This window comes from Glycine max, chromosome 2 (genome assembly GCF_000004515.6).
Source record: "Glycine max cultivar Williams 82 chromosome 2, Glycine_max_v4.0, whole genome shotgun sequence".
Taxonomy (NCBI): Eukaryota; Viridiplantae; Streptophyta; class Magnoliopsida; order Fabales; family Fabaceae; genus Glycine; species Glycine max.
In genome coordinates, this window is record NC_016089.4 from 40,484,031 (window position 1) to 40,511,914 (window position 27,884).

Here is a 27,884-nt window from a genome sequence, read left to right on the forward strand (position 1 = left end):
ATACACACACCTAGTTAAACTACACAGTAACACAGGATAAAATAAATATTTATGGGATTATAAACAACTGAGAAACATGATAGAAATAAATGGCATAGATTATTATAGAAGAATGCTTGTTGTACTGCTTAAGTTTAGCATATGACCACATGTGAAGTGAGGGAAATGATTTAAAATAGGAATTATGTTTCAAAAAAGTTTTCCCAAAAAAATATTAAAAAATGATCATTTTAAAATAAGTCAATAATGAAATGCCCTAAGAAAGAGCATAATACCTTAAGAGGCATAGGAAGGGGCAGATTGGCTCCCTGGCAAAGGCTGTTTGCCCATTGTCATAACACAATCATAAGCAATCATAAGCCAAGGGAAGGAAAAAAAAATATATAAACCAAACAATAATTATAACAAATTAAATACCAAAAAAAATTCAATAATAATTCGTCCAACAACTAATACGGTGCTACATTAATATTCAATTTTTTCCTGAGTTAGAAGTCACGAATGTCTCCTATAGACCTACTAAATTGAAGACTAATCCACTCGCAGTGCGTGATTACTGTTGGCACAATAGAAGAATCAAACATGGTTCATCCGTATAGATTATCTCCTACATGTGAACACAACAGAGCATTACACCATTAAGTCAATCCTCCAATGATTTACATTTGAATTAATTAAAAGGTTTAATATCTTTATTAATCCTTGTTACAAATTTTCATTTTAGTTTTGAAAAAAAAATTATTAATTTTCACACTTAAAATTCAAAACTTAAAATAGTCTACCATACTATCTATTAATGATGTGATAAATATTCTTATTTTAGAATAAACATATTTAAATATAGAAATCATTTTTAAAAAATAATAAATTTATCAAAACTAGAACAAATAAAGAAAAATTGAAGGATTAAGACAAATAATTGATCATATTCTACATGTAATAAAAATATATTTAAACCTTAATTAACATTCAATTATATTTTACATTATTGAAAAAAGAATGGAATCACATGTGTTGTTTTGTTAACTACCTGAAAGAGCAAGGAAGCGAATCTCTGAAGGTCGTTGTCCAAAGGCAGCTTCATCGTGCCTAATGACACTCCGTCGTCGGTGAGGCCACCGTTCCCCGCCGAAGCTTTGGGTAACGGCGCAGCCGCCAGATGAATTGAATTGCGAAGTTTTGAAAAGGAGTGGCTGTTGTTGTAAATAGGAACGAGAGAATGAGGAGATAGCGGAACGTGGAAATTCGCTCCACTCACCCTCGGGTACACACTCTGTATTGTACTACTACTACTTGCCATCATCACCATGCCTCTTCCTCAAAAATAAAAAATAAAAAACTCTCGGAAAGGTGAAATGAGCAGGCTAGCTAGTTTTGTAAGAATACTATATTAATTAGAGCACCGATAAATCCCTATCATTATTTTAAATATTTAATCAAGACTTACTTCCTCCGCATCTAAACATATTCAAAAAAAAAATTTAACCTAAATAAAATTAAATATTAACTAACTTTTATCATATTTAATAATAATATTTTTATTAATTTTCTATTTAATAAAATCTTTTTTTTTCATCATTCATCCCTATTCTATAACACTATATAAAGAATATTTTAAAAAAATAAATCTTAAATACGATTTTTTAATTAAATATTATTAATTTGAAATTTTTAATTTATGTATTTGATAGTTAAATTTATAGTTTTTTTTTTTTTTTATCTCTCCCCTCCCAAACCTATCACATCATTATAAATACTCGATTCCATTCTCCGTTTACACACCCCAATACAACATTGACAGTATCAGAAACAAACCCACCCGGGACAACCTCCTCCTATCATTACACTACCGCCATGGTCGAACCAAAGTCCCGAACCGTGGGCAACACCGAGCGAAGCTGGTGCCAAGCCGTCCGCGGTGGCACCGGCATCGCCGTCCTCGCCCTCCTAACCTCAAAACCCCCCGATATCCCCAAGCTCCAAACCTCCCTCCGCACCCTCCAAACCTCCCACCCAATCCTCAGTTCCCGACTCCAAACCAACGCAACCACATTCTCCTTCCTCACCTCCCCAACCCCCTCCATCAAAATCTTAACACTCACGCTCCCTACTAACCTCACCGACCCCCTGACCCAGATCCTCGAACTCGAGCTCAACCGTAACTCGTGGCAAGATTCTACCACCGAAGAAAACGTGTTCTTCACCACCATCTACGCGGGCCCCACCACCAACACCTGGGTGGTGGCACTGAGGCTCCACGTCTCCGCCTGTGACCGCACCACCGCGCTGCTGCTGCTGAGGGAGTTACTCACTCTCACGGAAGAGAATAATAATACCGCCAGTGAACAAAATAATCTTGCTAACCAATGTCCTAAGGAAAAAGAAATGAGTTTGGCAATCGAAGATCTCGTGCCACGTGGCAAGGGCAAGAAGTCCATGTGGACGCGCGGGCTTGACATGCTCGCGTACTCGCTCAACTCCTTCAGGCTCACCAACTTGAAGTTCGTCGACGCAAAAAACCCCAGGTTTTCGCAAGTGGTTAGGTTGCAACTCAACCAAAACGACACCAAAGAAGTTCTAGCAGTAAGCTCTTTCGTAGTAATATTTTTTAATGTTTTCACTTTTCACACCTATATCAACCAAAACGACACCAAAGAAGTTCTAGCAGTAAGCTCTTTCGTAATAATTTTTTTTAATGTTTTCACTTTTCACACCTATATCAGTATGCACCGGTGAGAGACGAGTAAAACCAAAAAAGAGAAGATAATGAACGTAATAAATGTGATTGGTAGATAATTGATTGTTAATATGATGAAAAAAAAAATAAAGGAACATCGGTAAGTGTGCAAAAATTAGAATTTATTTATTGCCTATAATTACTTTTCCAGGAGATAATTGTGCTGACTTTCTAACACGTTTTGGTTGGTTGAAATTTAACCTTATGTGAAAACTAATTAAGTTCTATGCTATGTGATATTATGTTTCTTACAATTAGGTATAAATAAAGATTCTCATTTATTTTTATATATGGGATTAGAAGTAATACTTGTTTAACCTTAAATTTGTCATCACATCTTGGATTATGTTCTCCATGTGAGTTAGAAGGATATATATATATATATATATATATATATATATATATATATATATATATATATATATATATATATATATATATGTTTCTTTTCCTCTTTTTTTTAAGTGATATATGTCTTCTTAACATATGGTCCTGTCATATTAGTGCTGTGTTAGAATGTTAGTGAAAGATATTTGAATTTATAATTATCAAATCAATTTTATATAATTTCTGTCAGTTCTGTGTCTTAATGAAATTAAAAAAAAAAAAGAAATATTTCACCATGAAACAAAGAATGCAAGAACTAAAAAAATAATTTTTCAAGAATTTCAAATCAGCAGTACTGGTCATGTTTTGATGGGGAAAAGGTGAATTTAACCAATTGTAGAAAACTATTTATGTGAGTGGGTGAAAAACTTGAAGTTGCAGTAAGTAACCGATGGATCATGTGAATATATTTCAGGGGTGCAAGTGGAGTGGGATTAAACTGTGTGGGGCACTTGTTGCTGCGGGATTAATGGCTGCCCATTGCTCAAAACGAAGCTCCAGGAATTATGGGGTTGTAACCCTAACTGATTGCCGATCCAGTCTTGAATCATCTCTCACTGACAATTTTGGTTAGTATGTGTACTTTAGTAGTTCAGATTTTTCAATAATGTTCTACTTTCCTTTTGTCAACTAAAAACTAACCAATTACTAGTAATTACTCCCATGAACATATGCTGAGTAGTAATTTGTTTCTTATTTATCGAGTTTGGACATTTTTGTGAAAACAAAATAACCTTGTCTCATAGTATAAATAAATTGAACCATTGAAAAAAAAATACACCATGCATGATAACATTTAGCCCAAATCTTGTATGTAGTAAAAAAAATTGAAAGAACAATTCACATATTTAAGCAATAATAAATAATAGTAGTTGTGGTTTAGCAAAAAAAAAATATATCACAAAATTAAAAGTATCTCATCACATAGTATATGAGTAGATCACCTAATCATTAGCTTTTACAATCAAATTATTCATTAGCTGGTAAAGCATAATAACCCCCTAGAAATATGTTTCACGTGGCCGACAAACTAGCTAACGAAACTAGCTTTCTTATTTCATAAAATAAAACGTATTGGCTTGGTCCCGTGCCAAGTTATGTCTCTCATTCATCATGATATTGGTCCTAGACGCCGAACTTGATTAAGTGTAATTTTTAAAATAATTATTTTAAAAATTTATAAATTTAAAATACATTACAATTTGTGATCAAATATAAAAAACTCTTTACAATGCATATATTATTTACTGTATAATATTAAAAATACATTCCAAAACTAAAGAAGACCATGGAAACTTTTGTGTCCTATTTTAATTTTCATAAAAAATATTTTCTTTTTGAAAGGTACTTTTCCGACATCATGAATATATATATATATAAGAAAAAAAAAAACAAAAACAAAGATCGATCTTCGCTAGAATTAATTGTGAAGTTGATATATCACATCCATTTATTTTTGATTCTTGTAAGAAGAACGTCTATATTTTAGTACAAGAATTGTCTGAGTAATTTAATATGTTTGTGATTGAAATTAGACGGTTGACAACGACAAAATTTAATTACATTAACATTGGCATTTTTTATTATCTTTAATTAAAATAGAAACTTCATCTAAACAATTCGTATTTTAAATACACCAACATTAAAATTTGACAGAAGTTACTCAAATAAATTTCTTATTTTTATTTAATATTATATAATAAATAGAGTAATACTTGGCAGACATTCAGGAAAAAAAATACTTGATAGATAAAATTAAAGATTTGTTCGATAAATACTTGTACTTATAATATTACATTTGATATATTTTCTTTATAATGAAATGGTCCATTTCGTATTGTGAATGCTACATTAAAAACTGAGCACGGTGCTTTTATGTAATTGTGTAAGTACATACAAGTGTCACTATTTCATATACATACACTGTAATGGTAACATTGAAACGTATACGACAGGGCAAAGACAAAACTAGCACCGATGCTAAAGTTTCGCAGTTTCATATTAATTCAAGAAAAAATTGGTTTCACTGACAAAAATACCCTTACTCACGTTCAGGATTTTACCACTCTGCCATTCTGAATTCCCACGAGATGAAGGGAGGGGAAACCCTATGGGGCTTGGCAAAGAGAGCATATGAAGAATTTGCAAACTCAAAGAAATGCAACAAGCACTTCTCGGACATGGCTGACCTTAATTTTCTGATGTGCAAGGCCATAGAGAATCCAGGCTTGACACCATCGTCGTCGTTGAGAACGTCGATCATGTCGGTGTTCGAGGACACCGTAATCGACAACGGTGGCAAGAATCAAAGGGAGGTTGGTGTGGAGGACTACATGGGATGCGCCTCCGTGCATGGGGTGGGATCCTCTATCGCCATTTTTGACACCATAAGGGATGGAAGCTTGGATTGTGTGTGCGTCTATCCAACACCTTTGCATTCGCGGGAGCAGATGTTAGAACTTGTTGGGAAGATGAAGGTCATCCTCATGGAAGGTGCAAAGACATACAAGAAATGATTAAGTGAGCAACATATTAATGAAGCTCGGATAAATTTCTCTATAAACATTTAAAAAAAAAATAAATAGATAAAGTGAATTAAACTTCTTCGATAGATTAAAATTAGCTCATATGAGATTCAATTAACTTTTTCAAAAAGTTAATTGTGCATAAGTTAATTTTAATCTATGAAAAAAATTTAATTCATTTTATCTTTTTTTATCATTTATAAATACTCAGAGAAATTTATTTAATTAGGATTATAATCATTACAGCCTTATTATTATATAAGAAGTGCTAATCATGATTAAACTTTATATTCTCATCAAATTCATACGAATCGCGTTTTATGTCAAATCTTGCGATTCGTAGTATATGTTTTAGAAATATGATCGATATCCGTCCACATGCCAGTTTCTTTGATTGGTGTTATATTTTCTGACAGAATATTATTGGAAAAGCAATGTTGTTTTTATATTTGTAAGTCCTAGCTGCTGATACTTGAACTTGACGAATGACAATCAATAATCATGCATTACAAAGACGATTTAAATTGAAAATACTGCGTAGTGGTATGAATTATTCTGACGAAAATCTGGTACCAAAATTTATGTGACGGAATTGTTTACGAAGACAGTCGGAAACTGGAATGATTTTCGTACTATTACGGGAAACTTTAATTTTTGCGAAGTCCATTAGTATGCTTCTAAATTCTTGATTAATATTGTTTCGATATGTAAAAAAAATTACATATCATTTAAGAGTCAATGCCAGAAAAAATTTATAAACATTTTTCTTTCATTAATCCATCAAAAACACCTTTTAAGAAGAATAAAATTACGACGGATCGATCATCAAGCACCAAAACACACTATTTCGCAGATAAGTAATGATAAACACAGTATAAAACAGTATTCATTTTATATCTAGCATTCACTGTCACCCCAACTATTCACAATACTTTCAACGTTCTACACAAAGCATCTCGGCAGACCTTAATTGCCAGGCAGGATGAGACCAAGCGGTGATGAACTCACTCTTACACATTCTTTGTTTAGCTGGAAATAGAAGGCAACAATACATAAGAAGCACATAAATTTATTTATTTTGGTACAGAAGAAGTACATAAAATAAAAATACTAAATTTGTACTATTTATTTGAAACAAAAGAAAAAAAAAACTATTTTTTGGAATATATATAAAAAAAACTCTCAAATTGACTTGAAATAGAGAGAATAAATCTCCTTTTTCATTTTTTATTTCCGTTTACTTAAATATTAAATATTTATATAACATTAAAATAATAAATAATTTTTTTTTACAAAGAAAAAATAATGAAATAAAAAAATTTAACTTTTAGGTTTAACTTAATTTTTTAATTAGTGAAAAAATAGTTTTTATATATACAATTTATTTTTATTCTCTTTTTCCACGCATACAAACAAGTACTGCAAAAAATATACCTCTTTTCTTCTTATTTTTATCTATTTAAATAATGTATTTTTTTTTTTACTCTAATTATGTTAAATTTATCCTTCTTCTGTTTTTCTCCATTTTACTTATAAATTATAATTCAAACATAACATTATATTGTTGAAGATTGTTCCTTTAGTAACCCAAGATCAACAAGCTTAGGTGGTTTAGTTAGGATTTAGGAACATCAATGTTTCAAAGTTTTCATAGGATTCATTTTCTTTCTTTTTTATCAACACATTGATTTTATTAAAGTATCAGATAATTTACATGTTGAGTTGTTGGCTATTTATCACGGGCTTAATATAATTAGAGGGAAGTTGTTAAATGTACTCTCTTCTCATTTTTGTTAATAACTTTATTTTGAATATTTGTTTTTCTTTTTCACTTGTTCAAATACATTTTCATTCTGTACCAAAAAAAATACACTTTCATTCTATTTCCCTTTGATTGTTTGCCTGTTCCTTCTCCATTGAGCAAAAATTATGAATGTTTAGCTTTGATTATGTCATGCATACATGTTTGACCTCAAGATAATAAGGACAAATTAACTTTTGAAATGACATTATCTAAACAAAAAATTATGTGGCATTATCATAGATGTCAAAGGATGCTCTCCAACCACCGCTCCAATAATTTAATTTTTAAACATAGTAGAAACGAAATGATTCAAACAAAACATTTTTTGTTCTTTTCTCATAACCTTACATAAGTTTTCAATGTGTCATTTACAACTAAAGGGTAGTTCACGCATGCTATGTGGTGGAAGAGTGTTGAGAACGAAGAGTCAAACAATAATAATAATAATAATAAAAAACAAAGAGTGTCAGCAAGAAATAGTAAAGGAAATAAGAGGTAACAGTGTGGTGAAGTGAAAGAAAAGAAGAAGAAATGAGTATTTGAATGGGTGAAAAAAATTACATTTACGTTAAATTATTAATAAAAAAAAATACATGCAACAATAAAGAGGGTTAACCATTATGTAATTTACAAAAGTAATCTAGTTCAATTGATTAAACAATGTATGTGGGTGTTATAAACTCTTGGTACTGTCTTTGATTCTATCAATCAAAAAATCATTGAATAATTTGAGACCAAGAATATGGGTGTCTTATATGTGTGTAGACTCAACCAATGTACTTAACATTGTGAATGAACTGGTTTTTATATGCCAAACATTCTTCACTTATTTTGTTGATTGAAGTGATGCTTAGTGTACTATTCAGACTCAACAAGCCTCCGTACTCAATGGTCAGTCGAATAGATCACTTAATAATCAAAGAACCTTACTCGAGTAAATAAGGAAAAATGAAAACTATATTTTAGATTTATACAATAGAAAGATAAAGATTACCTATAAATTTGGAAAGGATCACTACTAGAAATAATGGTTTTAACATCGCTAGTTTAACATTGGATTTAGAAAAAACCGATATTAACAAATACGTGATGTCATACTTGTAAATAACATGAGTTCAGTAACACCATTTTTTAAAAAATCGATGTTAAGATGAGGTTGTTGACATCAGGTTTTTAGAAAATCGATGCTAATGAGCTCTTGTTAACGTCGGTTTTTTAAAAAACCAATGTTATGTTTTAACTTAAATTAAAACCCCAAACTTTTTTCTCCCCACGCTTAGTCTCCCAAACCCTTTCACTAGAGCAGCTCACCACTCTTCTCGTGACTATCCTCCTTAGTCACCATCGTCAGTTGTCGTCACTTGCCATCAACTCTCATCGTCGTCAGTTGTCATCGTTGCCATCAACTCTCATTGTCGTCGCTGTCATTGTTCACTGAAGCTTTTTTCAGGTATCATTCTCGTCATTAACATCTACTTCCCTCCCGCTTTCATCAACTTTCATTTTCTCTGTTTTCTTTTCTTTTGAGTTTGTGTTTTAAAGTATTTGAAAACAACCGCGGAAGTTGGGCTTGGTACCTAGAACCTTTGCTTACACGAATTTCGTTTTCTCTGTCTCTTTGTTGAGTTTGTTTTACGAATTTATTTTTACACTTTACTTGATAGGGAAAATTAAACTGTAGATTTTCTAACAGTTAGGTGAAGTATATGGGCACCCCCATTGGTAGCTAGAAAGCAAGGATACATTGTATGATACATTGCAAAGAATTAGGGTGAATTTATCTTTAGCTTCCATGAACTTAGTGACAGTGGCAATTATTTACTCCAACAAATCATCACCAATCATTTTCACTTTTGCTCTTATTGAAGGAAAAAAGGTGTTCAAAAATCACACATTGCGGAATAAAAGGATCTATTTTGTATTTAAATTATATTATAAACAGATGACATATTAAAAAATGTACCTATTGATGAGCTCTTGAAACATAAAAATTCTTCAATAGTGTGAAGACTCTACATGTATCCTCTATTCGTCAAAAACTTTGACAAGTGAAAAAATGAGAATAGAGAAGTGATATTGGGATTGTTTCAACGTGCAACCCAAAGCTCTATTTATAGCACACTAAGGATACCAAATTTGTGATCAAATCAAAATCATTATAGATAGTATTCTTTTTTAAGCTATATTATTTCTTGTTACCTTTTATTGCTAACCATTTAGCAATTAAAATTGAAATAATAATTGACAAGTCAAGCTTGTATCTAGTCGCCTTTTCAACCCAAATAGTGAAATATGACAATGAAAATAAAATAATACTTTATTATTAAAATTAGAATTGATTACATGATGACTTGGATCGTGGGCATACAAATTTATTCCCAACAATCTCCCACTTGCCTAAAGCCAATCATTCATGAACTTCATTCCTAATTCCCATTTGTGCTTGTCAAACTCTTTTATGCCAAGCGCCTAGGTGAAGGGATCTACTGCATTCTTCTTTCCATCTACCTTTTCAATCTTAACGTCACCATGTTCTATTATCTCTCTAATCAAGTGATACCTTCGCAAAATATGTTTGGACTTCTGGTGTGATCTTGGTTCCTTTGCTTGAGCAATAGCCCCATTATTGTCGCACAATAATGGGACCGTCTCTTTTATTGAAGGAACCACACCAAGTTCAAATATGAACTTTTTCTTCCAAATAGCTTCTTTAGCGGCTTCACTTGCCGCTATATATTCTGCTTCAGTAGTTGAATCTGCTACCGTAGCTTGCTTGGAACTTTTCCAACTTATTGCACCACCATTTAAAGTGAAAACATATTATGAAATGGATTTTCTATCATCTTTGTCTTATGCAAAGCTTGCATCAGTATAACCCTTCAGTTTCAATTCAGAGTCTCCATAAATGAGGAATTGTTCTTTAGTTCTTCTTAAGTACTTAATTATGGTCTTAACCACTTTCCAATATTCCTCACCAGGGTTTGCTTGATATCGACTAGTTACACCTAGTGCATAAGCGACATCAGGATGTGTACAAGTCATGGTGTACATGATAGCTCCTACTACACTAGCATATGGTACTCTACTCATGCGTTCTCTTTCTTCAGGAGTTATTGAACAATTCTCCCTACTAAGAGTAATTCCAACACCTATAGGCAAACAGCCTCGTTTGGAATTATTCATGTTATATCTCTTTAAGATAGTATCAATGTACATAGATTGGGAGAGTCCAAGCAACCTTTTAGATTTATCTCTATAAATCTTTATACCTAGAATATAGACTGCTTCTCCCAAATCCTTCATGGAGAATTGTTCTGATAGCCAAATCTTTGTGCCTTGCAATGTTGGTATGTCATTTCCAATTAGTAATATGTCATCTACATATAACACTAAGAAAATAATTGCACTCCCACTGACCTTTTTGTAAACACATGGCTCTTCCTCACATTTAACAAACTCGAACTTTTCGATTGTCTTATTAAAATGAATGTTCCAACTTCTAGAAGCTTGTTTCAATCCATATATAGATCGTTGCAACTTGCAAACTTCATTACAACCAGCCAATGATGTGAATCCTTCAGGTTGTATCATGTACACTTCCTCTTTCAACTCACCATTAAGGAAAGTTGTTTTCATATCCATTTTCCATATCTCATAATCATAGTATGTTGTTATGGCAAGTAGAATCCGAATTGATTTGAGCATTGCCACAGGAGAAAATGTTTCATCATAATCTATTCCTTCCTGTTGACGATATCCTTTAGCAACAAAGTGAGCTTTATAGGTCTCGACCTTTCCATCTGCTCCAATCTTTTTCTTGTAGACCCATTTACAACCAATTGGTTTTATATCCTTTGAAGCTTCAACTAAAGTCCATAATTTGTTGATCTTCATTGATTCTATTTCAAATTCCATGGCTTTTTGCCATTTGTTGCAATGCGAGCTTTTCATGGCCTCTTCATAGCTCTTAGGGTCATCATCATTATGATAAACTTCATTTGACATGTCATCTTGCACCATTAAGTTTAATTTATCAGGTGCATGATGCATTCGAGTAGATCTTCTAAGAGGTTCTTGTGTTGGGTTCAAAGGTTGCTACAATTGTTCTAAGATTAGTTCATTAACTTTTTCTTGAACAACAACTTGTTCTTGACCAATAGTTGGTTCTTGAGCCAAAATCGTTTGAGTTGAAGAGCTTTGTCCTAATTTCAAAACATAAAAAAAAGGCCTCTTAGTTTCCATCTCATGTTCTTGAGTTATGTTATCATTGGTGATTTGAGTCTCATCAAGTTCAATTTCTTTACCATGGTTTCCTTCTACAAGAAATTCTCTTTCCAAAAAGGTTGCTCCTCTTGCCACAAACACTTTATGGTTAGCAGGTTGGTAAAAATAATATCCCATTGTTTCTTTAGGATAACCAATGAATCTACACTTATCAGACCTTGCCTCAAGTTTATCTGTTTGCAATCTTTTAACATAAGAAGGGCAACCCCAAACCTTGATGTGTTTAAGACTTGGTTTCTTTCCTTTCCATATCTCATATGGAGTTGTAGAGACTGCTTTTGTAGGAACTTTATTTAGCAAGTAGGTTGTTGCTTCTAAAGCATATCCCTATAAGTTTAATGGAAGATCGGTGAACCCCATCATGGATCTAACCATACCTAGTAAGGTTCGATTTCTTCTTTCAGATACACCATTGTGTTGTGGTGTCCCAGAGGTGGCCACTGAGAGAGAATCTCATTTTCCTTTAGATAGTCAATAAAGCTATCACTAAGATATTCTTCTTCTCTATCAGATCTAAGCATTTTGATACTCTTACCAGTTTGCTTTTCAACTTCACTATGAAATCTTTTAAACATTTCAAATGATTCAGATTTATGTTTCATAAGATACAAAAATCCATATCTAGACATATCGTCAGTGAAGGTGATAAAATAAGAATATCCTCCTTTGGCTTGAATCTTCATGGGCCCACAAACATCTGTATGAATTAGTCCCAATAACTCAAAAGCTCTTTCTCCACTTCCAATAAATGGAGATTTATTCATTTTTCCTTTGAGACAAGATTCACAAGTTTCATATGATTCATAATCATAATTATCAAGGTAACCTTCCTTGTGCAACTTGTTAATTCTTTTCTCGCCAATGTGACCTAGCCTACAATGCCAAATATATGTTTTATTTGCTTGATTATCTCTTTTTCTTTTGAAACTAGAAGAAACATGCATAATCGAGTTATGATTCACATCGAGTAAGACATAAATGCCGCGTTGGAGATAACCATTCACGTATAAATCATCATTATGATAAATTGAGAAAATGTTATTATTAAAGATAATGCGAAAACCTCGTTTGTCCAACATGGAAATTGAAATAATGTTTGAAATAAATTTCGGAACATAATAACAATCTTCCAATACTAGTACTTTGCCAGTAGGCATTATTAAAGAAATTGATCCTAAAGCTAAGGCGGCAACATTTGCTCCATTCCCTACTTGTAGATTTATTTCTCCTTTCTTCAACCATCTAGTTTTCTGTAATCTCTTGTTTCTTGTTTTTCAAAGAATCAAGATACTTCTTGCAATTTCTCTTCCAGTGACCTTTCTCCTTACAGAAGAAACATTCAGCATCAGTTTGGTCAATCTTGTTCCTTTTGTTCTTGGGTTTGGTCATACCACCCTTTGGTCCAAGATGCTTCCTTTTTGGTACTTTGTCTTTCTTCTTAGAGCTCTTGCCAACTACCATGACAGTTCCTTTCTTCTTCTCAAAAGCAATTTGATTCTCATAATCAATTAGCAAATTAAGCATCTCATGCAAGTCACAACTCATCTTATTCATGTCAAAATTCACAATAAATTATGAAAATGAATCAGAAAGTGATTGCAGAATCAAATCTTGAGAAAGCTCTTTTCCAAGAGTGCACCCCAACTTCTTAAGTTGTTCTATGAAATCAATCATCTTAAGAACATGGGGTCCAACCTTTTCATTTGCAACAAGCAAGGATCTAAACAGGGCCTTAGATAATTGAAATTTTGTCGTCCTGCTTTGACCACCGTACATCTTCTTAAGATGTTCGACGATCTCATATGGGTCTATGTATTGATGTTGCCTCTAGAGTTCTGAACTCATTGATGCCAAGATAATGCACTTAGCAGTAAGGCACTCATCTAGGTACTTTTGAAAAACCTTGGTTGCTTCAGCATCACTCAAATCAGGTGCTTCCATGGGAGGCTTATCAACAGTGTCAATAAGTTTCTCATGCATGAGAACAATTCTCAAGTTGTGGTACCAATCATCATAATTGGCTCCGACTAGTTTTCCAGATTCAAGAATACCACGAAGCGATAAAGAAGACATACTGTTATCACATAAGTTCTTGGTTGTCAAGCCAATCCTATTGATATCAGTAAATTAATTTTAATACTTCCCTAGGTTGTCTAGGCGCTCAGTATATAATTAATTTCAAAAACATGCATCTTATGCGAGAAAAAAAATTGCACAAAATTACACAAAAAATAATTATTAATTATAAGTCTCATGTTCGTTAGGTCGTTCCTTATTATTAATCATTAAAAAAATTACATCATATGTCTCAATTTACCTTTTTTTATAAGTCCCCTGGTAATCAGGTCGTTCCTTATGATTAAACAATTTAATATGTATGATAAATCAGATGACAAACATATTTATCATTTAGATATATAACAATTATATAATTACGCACATAGCATATAAAAAAAAATTCTTTCAAATAATTGAACGAGATACTGTGCTTGAAGCACATACCTCTTTGATATCACATATCCTAATGCAGCATCTTTCCATTAAATTAATATCCAACAATTTGAAAATAAAAGAATTAATAAAAAATTTCTCAAAATTGAAGGAAAGGTTTAATCTTTTAAAAGGAATCCAAGTAAAATAAAAAAATCTTTATTCTCCTTTATATAAAAATACCAACGTATATGATATGGAACACCTCCAGCAAATCAAGCACACTATTAACAACCAATTGCAAATATTCCACCGATTCAAAAAAACATCCACGCAATAAGATTACAAGTTGCACAAAAAAAAATTAATTTGATATGACAATGTAATCATGCAATCATAATAGGCAGCATTACGTGTAACTAAATAAAAATTGAAACTTTTTCAAATTTTTATTAAAATTAATTTAAATACAAAAGACCCATGGCTCTGATACCAATTGTAGGAAAAAAAATGTGTTCAAAAACCACACATTGCGGAATAAAAGGATCTATTTTGTATTTAAATTATATTATAAACAGATGACATATTAAAAAATATACTTGTTGATGAGCTCTTGAAGCATAAAAATTCTTCAATAGTGTGAAGACTCTACGTGTATCCACACTGAGACTGACCTCTATTCGTCAAAAACTTTGACAAGTGGAAAAAAGAGAATAGATAAGTGACATTGGGATTGTTTCAACGTGCAGCCCAAGGCTTTATTTATAGCACGCTAAGGATACCAAATTTGTGATCAAATCAAGATCATTATTGATAGTATCTTTTTTTAAGCTATATTATTTCTTGTTACCTTTTATTGCTAACCATTTAGCAATTAAAATTGAAATAACAATTGACCAAGTCAAATTAGTATCTAACCGCCTTTTCAACCCAAATTCCAAATACAAAATCATACATGTTTGTTTCTCTTCTTTCACCAAATCTTTCATATTATTTATATTTCCCGTGCTAGCAAAAATATAATAATATTCCACCTTTTGAAATCAATTAATCATTTGATCATATTAAATTCTCTAATTTAATTAATCATCAAATATTAAAATAATTTCTTTAGCAGATATTAGAACACTCGTTTGTGTGTGATCCCGTAGGTTCAATACTAAGTCGGTAATATATTAATCAAATTAATATACTAGTCAAGGTAGGCGTCTAGCAACACTCCTTAACGTTCAGATAACATAAAGTAGCATTTTACTTTCAAGAACCATTAGAAGAGTAGTGTAATAATTTCTTCCATCTTTACAGCTCTGGGTTAACTCTAGAGTATGATATTACTGTCAAACCCTTTTGAGTTAACTCATAATGACTTAAGAAACTCATTTCTTCTTTGATTTAATTTTCTTGGCTAGGATATAATTTTATTCATAGAGTTCAAACTCATTACCAAGAGTTGATGGATTCCTTCTTGATTAATCATTAATTCTATAGGTATTTAATCATATTCAATATCCATTCAACAAGTGCTCTAAAGCATTAGGTGTCCGGAATCAAAATACAACAAATAACCTATTAATTACTATGACAATCTCAGGTCAAAGAAAACTATTATACCTCTTCTTGAAAATTTTCTATTGACAGTTTATGATAAATTTTAACCATTAGAAAATTGCAATTGAGTCAGTTCAATGATCACATCAACATGTGACTCATCTATATATGCAAATTAATAAATGAAATCTATTAATATTTATCCAATAAATACTATCACATATATATTAATCTATCCGGATTATTGATATCCTATTTACAATAATCCTATGATCAAGAATGGTTTAGATTAAAATTAGAACAAACTTGTTTCTCATTATCATAATCTCTATTATAATAACAAGTCTTTAATTTTAATCGAGGACATTATCAAATGGACCATTTAATCAAATAGTGAAATATGACAAAGAAAATAAAATAATACTTTATTATTAAAATTAGAATTGATTACATGATAACTTGGATCGTGGGCATACGAATTTATTCCCAACACTTATGGTTGAAGAGTATGTCAAGGATATTGATTCCCTAATAGACCTAGCTAGCTAGCATGTCAGCCAGTCATGTGTTTTTGCTTGTTGTCTTTTATCTTCTATCTGTTATATGTGATCATAACAAAATAATATTGGGACTATTCTAGTGATGATTTGAATGAATGAGGGGTTTCAATAATTTGATGATGGATGCATGTTGAGATAGAGAGCATCTGGGTTTGCATTATTTTTTTACAATTCATTATTATTTTTGTTGGATTGAGAATCTCTCTTCTTGCACTTAGTTTTTCCTCTGTAATGTTATGTTAAAAGGAAAATATCAAAACACAAATTCTTATTTCACTTTACTCTTAATTTCTAAATGCTTTCTTGAAAAGCATGCATTTGATTGCCTGGTTACAAAGTTTGGGCATAATTAATCCATTTTATCTACTGCTTTTTTAATTTTGTTTTTTTTTATAATGTTCTTTGTTTTTGTTACGTGGCTAACATGAAATGATAGCAACAAATGGGTGAAAAGAATTAGAGAGTCTATCTCAATGATAACATTGTGAAAGCCTTTAATTTGTTCCAAGCGTGATGAAGACCATTTTAGATAGCTAAGAGCACAACATTTATGTTGGTAGTATGTCCACAATGGCCATAGAAGCCTAAGATATGTCCATTCCATGCATTCTGGAAATGTCCAAGAATTTCCACAACCTCTCTAAATTTAAAGATTTTTCTTTCAATTCCTTATGAAAATTTATTTGGAGTCACAAAAGTTTTTTTTTGTCAAATTTAAATTTAATTGTTTTTATCTTTTTTAGAAGATCCTTTGATTAGGTGTAGATATGTATTTGCTACCTACATGATAAGTATTTTAAAATACATGTGTTATGTGGACAAGAAAAAGAAAGGATTGGAGGAAGTAGCCCAATCCAGGAGCACTGACACCATCATTGGTCATCCATCTCCCATTAGACGACACGTGAAGTGAAAGATGACTCACACGAAGAAAATTGGTCAAATAACGTTTGAGGCAACAAAGGAAATTGCAAACAAGATTGTAAGTCACTTTCATTTGTTAGTGGTCATTTTTTATAATAATTGTTGGATGAGTAAACCCATTTTGTTTTGTCTGTTGACTACAGGATTCCTTAAAGGAGCAGGCCTCACAGGGGAGTTTTGTCACCCATGGACGTCATGATATATTGACTGTTGCCATTGGACGACCAGAACACCCTAGTCGTATCTGTGCTGCTGGAGCCGGTGTCACGATCAAACAATACTTTGGACTAACTCCAAAGATCTCCCGCACGTCTTCGTCCAAGGCTCCCGAAGACTTAGAGCAGCTGGCACAAAAGATCAGGGACCAACTGGAGGAGTCGATCACAAAAAAAGTGACTTGACAATTAATGTTGTCTTTCAATCAGTTGCAGTCCAAGTTTTAGCCAAAGATGCAATCACAAGGACTCGCACTGCCTCCTGAGCCTGAGGTTGGTCCTTCTGCTGTTTGTGCCGGCACAAAGGAAAGTTGTGTTGATCCTTCGAGGCATGACCCAGGCACGGGTGAGTCAGAGAAATATGGGTTGTATGTCGATGAAAATCCTGCCCACCTGGTTGCCCTTGGAAGACTTTATGAGGGGTCGACCACCGTTTACAACATCCCTTTGGGCAATGATCAAGTCGAGGTCAATGTTGAGGAAGTTTGAGATGCTGATGCTCGCATTCCTATATCCACTCAAGAGGTTCAGTTAGTGGGACAAGCACTTAACACCTTCCTTACTTGGCTGACACATCTTGTAAAGCGTTTGTCATAACAGGTATTTCACTTTGTTGCTTTTAAAAATTATTAAAAAATGATTTGTTACAATTAAAGTGTTCACTTTCATTCACTTATGTTTATTAAATGTGTAGGATAAACAAGGAGCTGAGGGACCGGCGAAACATGCAGATAGGTCAGATCCTAATGTTGATCCCCTATACCTGATGATATTAATCATCCCACAGTTTTTTCTCAAGCTGTTGTAGGTGTCGTGGGATGCTACTGTATTTTAGGGTGTATAATGATAACTTTTCCTTGTACATAAAGCATGAAGATCTTTTTGGAATAACACACAATGGTCAATGTCTGAGCATTTCTGTTATATAATTGTGGATTTTGTAAGTCATTTTACATTATTGTTTATTAGCTAATTGATTGTTTTAAATTCATACATAATTTATTTTATTTTAACAATAATAGGTATATGATTGAGACAAGTATGTGAGCGGGGAATGCCGATGTGTATGGATTCCTCGGGCCACAGTTGATACAGAGATATGGGTAATCGCAATTTAAATCATAAACTTATATTAAGAACTGGATGTAGAATTCAAAGAGGGATGTGTACCTAGGAGCCTACTTGAATGGGTAAGTTAAACTGAACAAATGAATTTAAATAATGTATGCACTATAATAACTTAATGTTCTCCATTATAGTGCACATTGACAAATGGTCGTTATATGTCCTAAGGACAATGTTGTCATCTGGTTTTGTTCCTTTCACAATAGGCTCGACGACTACTTGCATGTTTATGTTGAACAATGCTTTGAAAGGATTCGATGATAGTCAACAAAGTAAATTCAAGTCTGCTGCTAAATGGATTGTAGTTAAAGTAAATGATTTAAACAATGTTTTTTGCCTTAAAAATTAAATTTTATTACTCTGTACACTAATTTTCGGTTAACTTTGAATATCTAAATATTGTATTCAATTTAGTGTAATAAACAAAAAGGAAGCACTCAGTGTGGGTACTACATAATGCATTGGATGTCAATGATAGTCTTAGGAAGTTTCAAGGATAATTGGGAAACGATAATTGTTTATTTCAAAAGTAATTCAATTTGTTATAGTTGTTATTATTTATACTTATTAACTTATGTTTTATTATATCATGCAGTATTTTAAATATCCAAGACCATTGGAACCAGAGAGAATAAAGGCACTTCGTATTTAGTGGGCAAAATATTATCTAAAAGTTAAAAATGAAACACTAGGTGTTTAAGTAATTTTAGAATTATAGAATTTTCTTAATTTAGATTTGTTACAATTATTTTATGTATTGACTTTAATTACTTTAAATATTATTTTTAATTCATAGTAAATATTCAATTTTTATGGACTTTCTGCTAAAAACTATCTGAAAACTATTTGGATTGTTTCTAATTTTCAATTTGTAAGTTAATTTGGGATAATAAGAAAAAACAGACAGCATATTAAAAAAATCCAAAAAACAACATTGGTTATCATAAAAATCGATGTTTAAAAACAACATCAATTTTTAGAAAAACTGATGTTAAGTTTGACTCACAACATCGATTTTACTAAAAAATTGATGTTGTTTTTTTATCACCAACATCGATTTTTACTAAAAATGTTGTTGTTAACAACAACATCGGTTTTTTAGTAGAACACAACATCAGTTTTTTCGAAAAACCGATGTTGGTGAGAAAAAAACATCAATTTTTAGTAAATCCGATGTTGTTTTGTACATATTTTACTTTTTTCTGTTATTTCTTACTATAACACATCGATTTTTTATAAAATCGATGTTGTGGGGGTTTATCTTAACATTTGTTTTGTAAAACTGATGTTAATGTTATTACTTTTAACGTTGGTAGTTTCAACATTGGTTGATAACCGATGTTGAAAGTTCTTAATAACCGATGTTAAAAGTCTATTTTCTAGTAGTGAATTTATCGTATGAGGAAAGATAAGATAAGATTGTATCTTACCTTAATTACATCATCTAACGAGGAAAATTAAGATCATATATCTAATTTCACCTCTACAAAAGGGATCATCAAAGTTTCAAGAAACTAACATGACTTTAATCTATTCTTGATACCTATTCCTACCTTTGTGCTACTAACTTGAGCGTCAGAGTGTCTTTACAGGTATGTCTCACCACCGTTCTAGGAGGAGCTCACAGAGGAATATAACTGTGAGGAGATTTTGTCAAATTTGATAAGAACATTTAGCGCTCATCATGGGGTGTCAAATGTTCCTATCGAATTTGGCATAATCTATTCATGGTGTTGCTCCTCTCTGCATTCCTCCTCATATGATGGTAGGGTGTACCTGTGAAAACACTTCAATGCTCTTCTTAGAGGCTTAGTGGATAAAAACAAGTATCAATAGTTGGTTAGAATTAAATATGTTACCTGAAAGATTGTGGCCCCTTTTATACTGGTGAAATTAAGTTTGTAAGCTTTAGATATTGTAAGGAAGATTATATCTTATCTTATGTGATAATTTCGTGCTAGATCTTACCTTAATCTTTCTCAAGATAGTCAGTAAAGATAGACTTTTCTTTTTTCTTGATTTAGTTGAGTTAGATTCTTTGATTATTAAGTGGTCTACTTGACTGGCTACCGAATATAAAGGCTTGTTGAGTCTAAGTAGTACACATATCCCCCTAGTTCTAAAGCTGGCTACAGGAGCTTTATAAATTTTTGGATCACTATTCACTTTGGTGTTGCTCATTCATTAGCCAAATCCACATTGAAGCAACTCGATCTAATGGTGGTCGAGTTCGAGCAAATTTCCTAAAAGGGGCTCCTTTTCAAAACTATTTCCTCAAATGGTGCTCTTTTGGAACTTATTCCTGCATGGAGCTATTTTTTACGTAAACTGCATTGTGCTAGGGGAGCTTTTCCTAGCAGGCTAGGGTTGCAGGCGTAACAGGCGTAGCAGAAGAAGTAGAAGCAAGGTGCAGGTTGCGCAGGGACTCGCCAGTTTGACTGGCGATTTGGTTGGAGGAAATCGCCAGCTTCAGTAGCGATTTGAGCTCCATAAATCCCCCCCTCCCCCATAAACGGGCATCCACTTAAACGCAAGAAAACACAAGAAAGAAAGAAGCAGTTGTTGTTGGTGTTGGAGTGAAGCTTTCCCAGAAGCAGAACGTGTTCTTCCACTTCTAGTTTTCTCACTTGGTAAGTTTGTTTAATTTTTTTATTTGTTTAATTGTTTGTATTCTAATAATTAAATTAGTTATTTTAGATATTATAAAATTTGTATAGAGTTTTAGGTATAGTAAATTAGTAGTATAAGTTATTAGTTTTCTATCTTACCTTAGTTTTAGTTTTAAATGATAAATTAGGTTTATTTTGATAATTTAAGTTTTGTACGGTAGGTTTATTTTTAGTTATAGTTTTAAATGATATTAGTTTTAGTTTTAAATGATATTAGTTTTGTACGTTAGGTTTAGTTTTAGTTTAATATATTTAAATTTTCTATGTTAGGTTAGTTATATGATACATTTGTATTAATTTTGTATATATATTGTATTAACTTTTGTCCGTAAATATATATATATATATATATTATGTTATTCATTTAAATTTGTATTTACTTAGTTTTAGTTTTAAATGGTAAATTAGGTTTAGTTTGATAATTTAAGTTATTTACAATAGGTTTAGTTTTAGTTAAAAATATTTAAATTTTCTATGCTAGGTTAGTTATATGATACCATCTATTAATTTTGTATATATATTGTATTAATTTTTGGCTGCAAATATATATATTATGTTATTTATTTAAATTTGTGTTTGCATGTAATTTAATTTATTTATGGAATATATTTAAATAATGTTTTATATATTTAAATAATTTTTTATATTTAAATTATGTTATATATTTAAATTTTGTGGTTGGTGGGTATCTAAAATAATTTTAGTTTATAGGTAGTGTAAGTTATTATTTAAATATATTTAAATAATAACTATGTTATTTAAATTTTGTATGCTAGTTATATGATACCTTAGTTTGTAGTAATTTTGTATATATATTGTTTTAATTTTTGGCCGCAAATATGTATATTATGTTATTTAATTAAATTTATGTTTTCATGTAATTTAATTTATTTATAAAATATATTTAAATTTTGTTATTTGTATAATATATTTTGTTATTTAAATATATATATTATGTTATTTATTCAAATTTTAATTATGTAGTATATATATTTAATTAATTTTTTGTAAATGTAGTTAATTTTTTTTCTTTACAAGTAATGTATAAATTTTTTTGTGAATTTATTGTATTATATTTTATTTTGCAGTATCAATGGCATCTTTATCGTCATGTTCATCAAATATACAAATTAAGACTGGCTCGATTGATGGTGACGTATTATACAAGCTAAGCATGTTTCAGAACATGTTTAGAATGGGGAAGAAGACCGGAAATTACACATCAGACGAGTTGTCCCCACATATCAAGGGGAAGAAGAAATACCAGAGGGAATTATTCCTCTACTTTGGCAAAGTGGTTTTTACTGGATAATGAAGATGGGATACTTAAAAATAAATGTGGCATTAATTAGTGCGTTGATAGAAAGATGGAGGCCCGGAACACATACGCTTCACATGAGATGCGGAGAGTGTACGATTACTCTTCAAGATGTCTTTGTATTATTAGGTCACCGTGTTGATGGAGCACCATTAATTGGTCCAACAAATCTTGATTGGGCTGATTTATATAAAGAATTATTAGGAGTCAGACCACAGGAAGGTGAACTTCAAGGCAGTGTCGTTAAATTAAGTTGGTTAGCTCAACATTTTTCACAATTAAATAACCCTGACGGTGACGTACAACAACTGCAAAGGTTTACCTGTGCATGGATCCTTAGATTCATAGGAGATGTCCTATTTGTTGATAAAAGCAGTAGCAAAGTTTCCCTAAGGTACCTGCAATTTTTACGTGACTTTGGACAGTGCAGCACGTATGCATAGGGACCTGCCGTGCTTGCTTTTTTATATAGAGAGATGTGCAGCGCCACCGATTACAAAATTAAATCAATCGGAGGTATGTGCATCTTAATCCAAATGTGGGCATAGGAACGATGCACGACTTTGGTTCCAAAGAGGACTCCTCCTGTAATAGAAAATAAACCACTCGGACACAGGTTAGTCGTTTAAAAAATTAGATTTCATTTAAAAATAATTAATAATGTAACATGTGGGCAACGATGATTTCATATTTTTTTGTAGGTGGCTGCGACGTGGAAATCAGCATATTAGTAATGATGATCTGATAGTTTTTCATCGAAAATTGGATATCATGAAACGACATGAGGTAAGAAGATCGTAATGTATTAGTTAAATAATAAATAATATGTCATGTTTCAGTGAAAATTAACAACTGTGTTGTTGTATGCAGTTTCTGTGAGAGCTTTACACAACAATTGTTATGTCAGCGCTGCCTCCAATTTGTTTGGTTGGAAGTGTAGCATGATGCGCGGTGGTGCCACTTATCTGTTTCCATGTTGTTGAGTGGCACCAACCCAATAAAGTTTTGCGACAATTTGGAATACAACAACCTATTCCCAAGTGTCCTTCGCAACCACTGAATATCCATGACATAACGCTGAAAGGCAAACAAGCTGAAAATTGGGGACAATTATTCACCCCAATGATCAGTCAATGGAACAATCGAGCTGAGTTTAGGGTCGACGTTTATCCCTGACAAGAGGGCCTATTGAGTTTTAACTCCGACTACATGGTCTGGTATAGGCGAAAAACGAAGATGTTTGTCGACTCGAAGAATGCAAACACAGCTACATTGGTATTTATTTGTTTTTGAATATTTAACTTCAATTTATTTTTAAAGCATCGGCATTAATTTCCTCATCCTAATAATTGCAGGGTGAAGTTGCGGAGACATTACAGTATATGGTGTCACCACAAGGGAGGAACACATGGATAGTTGATGATCTCGTGTCTTATGTGGAGAAGATAACGATTTTATCCGAAGAGAAAGAGAGAATCGCTGAGCCTGTGGCACATGGTCCAGCAACAGAGCGTCGATTTACACCACAAGAGTTTCACATGCTTCAGTCAAGTGTTGAAATTCGGGGTTTTGGCAGACGATGGGAGGCTGTTGAAGCGGAAGAATTTTCCCAACAAATGGAGAAGCATGGCCATGGAATGTATTACACGCCACCAACATTTTCTCAATATCCTTCACAGATGTATCAATATCCTTTTGAAGGTCATCACACTGATATGTCTGCAAGCGAACATTCGCTCGGTGGTGTTGTGGAAACACATCCTCATTTTTCATGTCCGACTATGACCCCTTCACAGCAACATGATGCCCCAATGGCAACACCCCATTAGCTCCACAATGGAATGTACCCGGAGCAATACCTGATATGGGTGACTTAGTAGGTATTGATTTGCGTCATGAATTTTCTGCTGAGGCTGAGCAAGTAGAAGCGGGGAGACATCGCGGCAGAAGAAATCCTGATCGTCAAGCGCAAAGATAGGATTGACCATGTGGCACATCCTCACGTCGTCACGGACATCATAATGAATGATTTTCATGTCTCTGTTTAACTTTGTTGTGTATGTTTGTCATTTGAATTTGTCACTTAATCTATCGTATCTCATTTATTAAGGCTTACTAATGGATACAGTTTATGTCGCGCATCAAACTATAATAATAAATAAAGTTTAAAACAAACTATAATAACAAAAGTAAGGGTTTAGGGTTAGGGTTTTGTGCGTAGGGCTTAGGGTTAAACTACACAAGCCATTAAGAGACTGCTACATTCCAAAATAAGTAATGTTAAAAAAATAACTAAACTACACAAACCAAAATAAGTAATGTTTTTAACTAACGATTTCATTGAACCCGACAAAGTAAATACATTGAAGAGAACTTAAACCAATACAAGTCACTCGTGTAACATACATAAATCAATTAAATGAACAACTCCCACGGTCATATTGCATTGAACATCGACGCTTGTTGTGCTCTTCTACTCCACATCTACTTCATTTTTGTCGGTGCTCAGATGGTTCGACCCAATCCATCTCATTCCTTATCCTTGTTGATTTTGGCCAACCTTTCGCACGAATTGTAGTTGGGTCAGGGATAAGTGTCCATGCGTCATTAGAAGGAGGAATAGCCGCTTCATTCCCAAGAGGCCACCATTGTGCGGAGTAAGCTTTTAAGATGTGCTCATTTGTGTAAACAACATCTATATATTGGTGCAATAATGTGTGAACATGGATAGTGAAGCGCAAAATACTTTCCGCATTGACAATAATGACCATTCAAGTTAACTGCCCACTTTTGTCCGCCACGTTGCGTTATAGGATTGAAGGTTTCCTCTACTTCAAACCTTGTCGAGTGGATATCATACACACGAACGATGTGCGAACAAGCTTGATCTTGATTTTTTCTAAGTTCTTTAACAAGCTTAGAACAATATACTTGTCCTTCATTTAACTGTCTTTGGGCTTGGCGGCCACGATCAACAAAGTACTTTCGACACCTATTATATGTTGATTTGACCAATGCTGTTATCGGTATGTTGCGACAATCCTTCAATACCTTATTTATACATTCTGAGAGGTTCGTTGTCATGTGGCCATATCGATGTCCTTCTCTATCATAAGCCATGGTCCATTTTTCCTTTGAAATGTGATCAATCCATGTTGCTATAGCTCGACTCAGTTGATGGAATTTTTTTAAATTTTGATCAAAAATATGCTTGCAAGGAGTGTAGCCTGCATGAAATTAGTTAGCAACAATAATTTGAAGTATACATGAAACTTAAATTAACGTGACTATGATAAATGAAATCTTACCCAATTTCTTCAACATTTCTTTTTGTTTGGCATTATTGAATTTGCGATTGAAATTGCTTACTATGTGTCGGACGCAGTAAACATGATAACCGTGGGGAGGTTGCCAACCAAGTGCTTCGTTAGTCACAACAGACTTTATACTCACGTGACGATCAGATATGAGACAAATACCATTTTTATCTGTGACGTGTTCACGCAAGTGTGCCAAAAACCATGACCACGTTGTTAACGTCTCACCTTCGACCACGACGAATGCTAGAGGAAGGACATCACCATTTCCATCTTGTGATGTGGCCATTAAGAGGGTCCCTCAGTATTTTCCGTACAAATGTGTGTCGTCAACTTGTATGATTGGCTTACAAAACTTGAAAGCCTCCTTACATTGACCAAAAGTCCAAAACACTCTATGAAACTGATGGTGTTCGCGACTAACTGTGTTCCCAACAATAAAATCGTCATGTATTATTTGAAAATATGATCCAGGAGAATGATTTTGCATGTGTGTTAGGCACGACGAAAGTTTCGCATATGACTCTTCTCAATCGCCATATTCAAGTGCAATGGCTTTTTGCTTCGCCAACCAAGCTTTTTTGTACGACACCTTGTAGGCAAATTCACTATTAATCCTCTCTTGAATCAAAGAAACTTTTATTGATGGATCTTCTCTGATCATGCCTGTTAATAGAATAACAAAATTAAAATGACAATTAACGCAAAAGTAGCATAATATGAACATAAAATACGTACCCACTACACAAGTGGCAATTTAATCTGAATCAAGCTTCTTGTGATCTTGTGTCATGGTCATATTGAGACATGTATATGGTCCACCCCATTGTGTGACTTTCCATGAATAAGTTTTTTAGATAAAATTGCCCTCATATAGAATGGGCAAGGACACTCTGCGCTTTATTCAAGCAACAAACAACATACTTGTTCGATTTGCTTTCAACAACTTTAAAAGTTTGATACACCTTCATAACATATTGTTTCAGTGCATTTTTTACCGCATCTTTAGTATCAAAATTCATGCCAACATATAATTTTTGTCCAACATTAAAACTCGATGACATCTCCAAACCACAAATGTCTTCCTCATCAGGATGACTCCAGTTGATATTGTTATAATGCAAAGCATCATTCCAAAATGGATTTTCAATTCCTTGTACACCTAATAGTTAAAAAAAATTCAAATCATACTTATTTAACATTAAATAGAATTGACATCAAATGATAAATGTATTCACCTATTTTTTTATTTAATATATTATACCTTCTGCTGGGTGAACAATTCTTACTGGTTGAATCATGTCGGCGACTTCATCGTCAGTATCAGATATACCGTCAACACTATCATCTTTGTCTAAAGACTCTTCAACGTATGAGTTAGACATAAGATAATCATCATCATCATCATCTTCATCACCATGTAAGTTGCTCACATTTGTTGGCGGTTGCGCCTCATTATTAGATAAATTATTTCCGCATGATGTAAGAGAATTTGCAGAATGAAACATAGAACCACCAACCACATCCTTTTTTACGTACAATTCCAAAACTGACATTTGATTTTGTTGTTGAAAACTTTCGAGCATGGTTTCAACATCTTCGTCATCACAAATTTGCAAAGCAACATATTTTTCAGAAACTAAAAATCTACAACTGATAGCAGAAATAGTTTAATTATTTTCTAACTTGACCTTATCTCCAATTTTTTTTTCAAAGCATTGAAACTAATTCCACGTTTAATCTGAATCACTTTTTTACTGCCTTCAAATATTACACCATCATTCTCTTCATATACACTTCCATTGAAATATAACACTGTTATAATTGAATTCATCATGTACCTACAAAAACACTATTGTAAATAATTAATCAAAATAATAATAAATTCAAAATAAATAAATCTAATCACAAAAAACCTTTTTACTGAAACTTCTCATTAAAACTTTATTCTAAATAAAAATTATTAACTTCAACTAAATATGACGAAAAAGACTTAAAATAGTTGAACGATTTGAAGGTACTAATTTTAAAAGCAAAATAA

At 32.6% G+C, this 27,884-nt stretch overlaps 2 protein-coding genes across 2 annotated transcripts; one reads left to right on the forward strand and one right to left on the reverse strand.

The window, feature by feature from the left end:
- Window positions 1–60: 60 nt before the first annotated feature.
- LOC100780740 (uncharacterized) lies at window positions 61–1,568 on the reverse strand. Its single transcript, XM_006575241.4, has 2 exons — window positions 1,031–1,568; window positions 61–607 (listed from the first exon to the last, which is right to left on the reverse strand). Exons 1-2 carry the CDS (start codon window positions 1,307–1,309, stop codon window positions 554–556), a joined length of 333 nt encoding a protein of 110 aa, XP_006575304.1. The 5' UTR covers window positions 1,310–1,568; the 3' UTR covers window positions 61–553.
- Window positions 1,569–1,765: 197 nt separating this feature from the next.
- Window positions 1,766–6,093, forward strand: LOC100781279 (uncharacterized). Its single transcript, XM_003518163.5, has 3 exons — window positions 1,766–2,583; window positions 3,540–3,693; window positions 5,180–6,093. The coding sequence occupies exons 1-3, from the start codon at window positions 1,855–1,857 to the stop codon at window positions 5,638–5,640; spliced, it is 1,344 nt and encodes a 447-aa protein (XP_003518211.1). The 5' UTR covers window positions 1,766–1,854; the 3' UTR covers window positions 5,641–6,093.
- Window positions 6,094–27,884: the final 21,791 nt, after the last annotated feature.

What these genes read in the sequence shown, in the direction of transcription:
- LOC100780740 (XM_006575241.4), bottom strand. Translation starts at nt 1,309, where the DNA reads ATGGTGATGATGGCAAGTAGTAGTAGTACAATACAGAGTGTGTACCCG. An exon ending in TCGCTTCCTTGCTCTTTCAG is followed by an intron (nt 608 to 1,030) that starts GTAGTTAACAAA and finishes GTTCACATGTAG; the next exon opens with GAGATAATCTATACGGATGA.
- LOC100781279 (XM_003518163.5), top strand. Translation starts at nt 1,855, where the DNA reads ATGGTCGAACCAAAGTCCCGAACCGTGGGCAACACCGAGCGAAGCTGG. An exon ending in ACACCAAAGAAGTTCTAGCA is followed by an intron (nt 2,584 to 3,539) that starts GTAAGCTCTTTC and finishes AATATATTTCAG; the next exon opens with GGGTGCAAGTGGAGTGGGAT. An exon ending in ATCTCTCACTGACAATTTTG is followed by an intron (nt 3,694 to 5,179) that starts GTTAGTATGTGT and finishes ACTCACGTTCAG; the next exon opens with GATTTTACCACTCTGCCATT.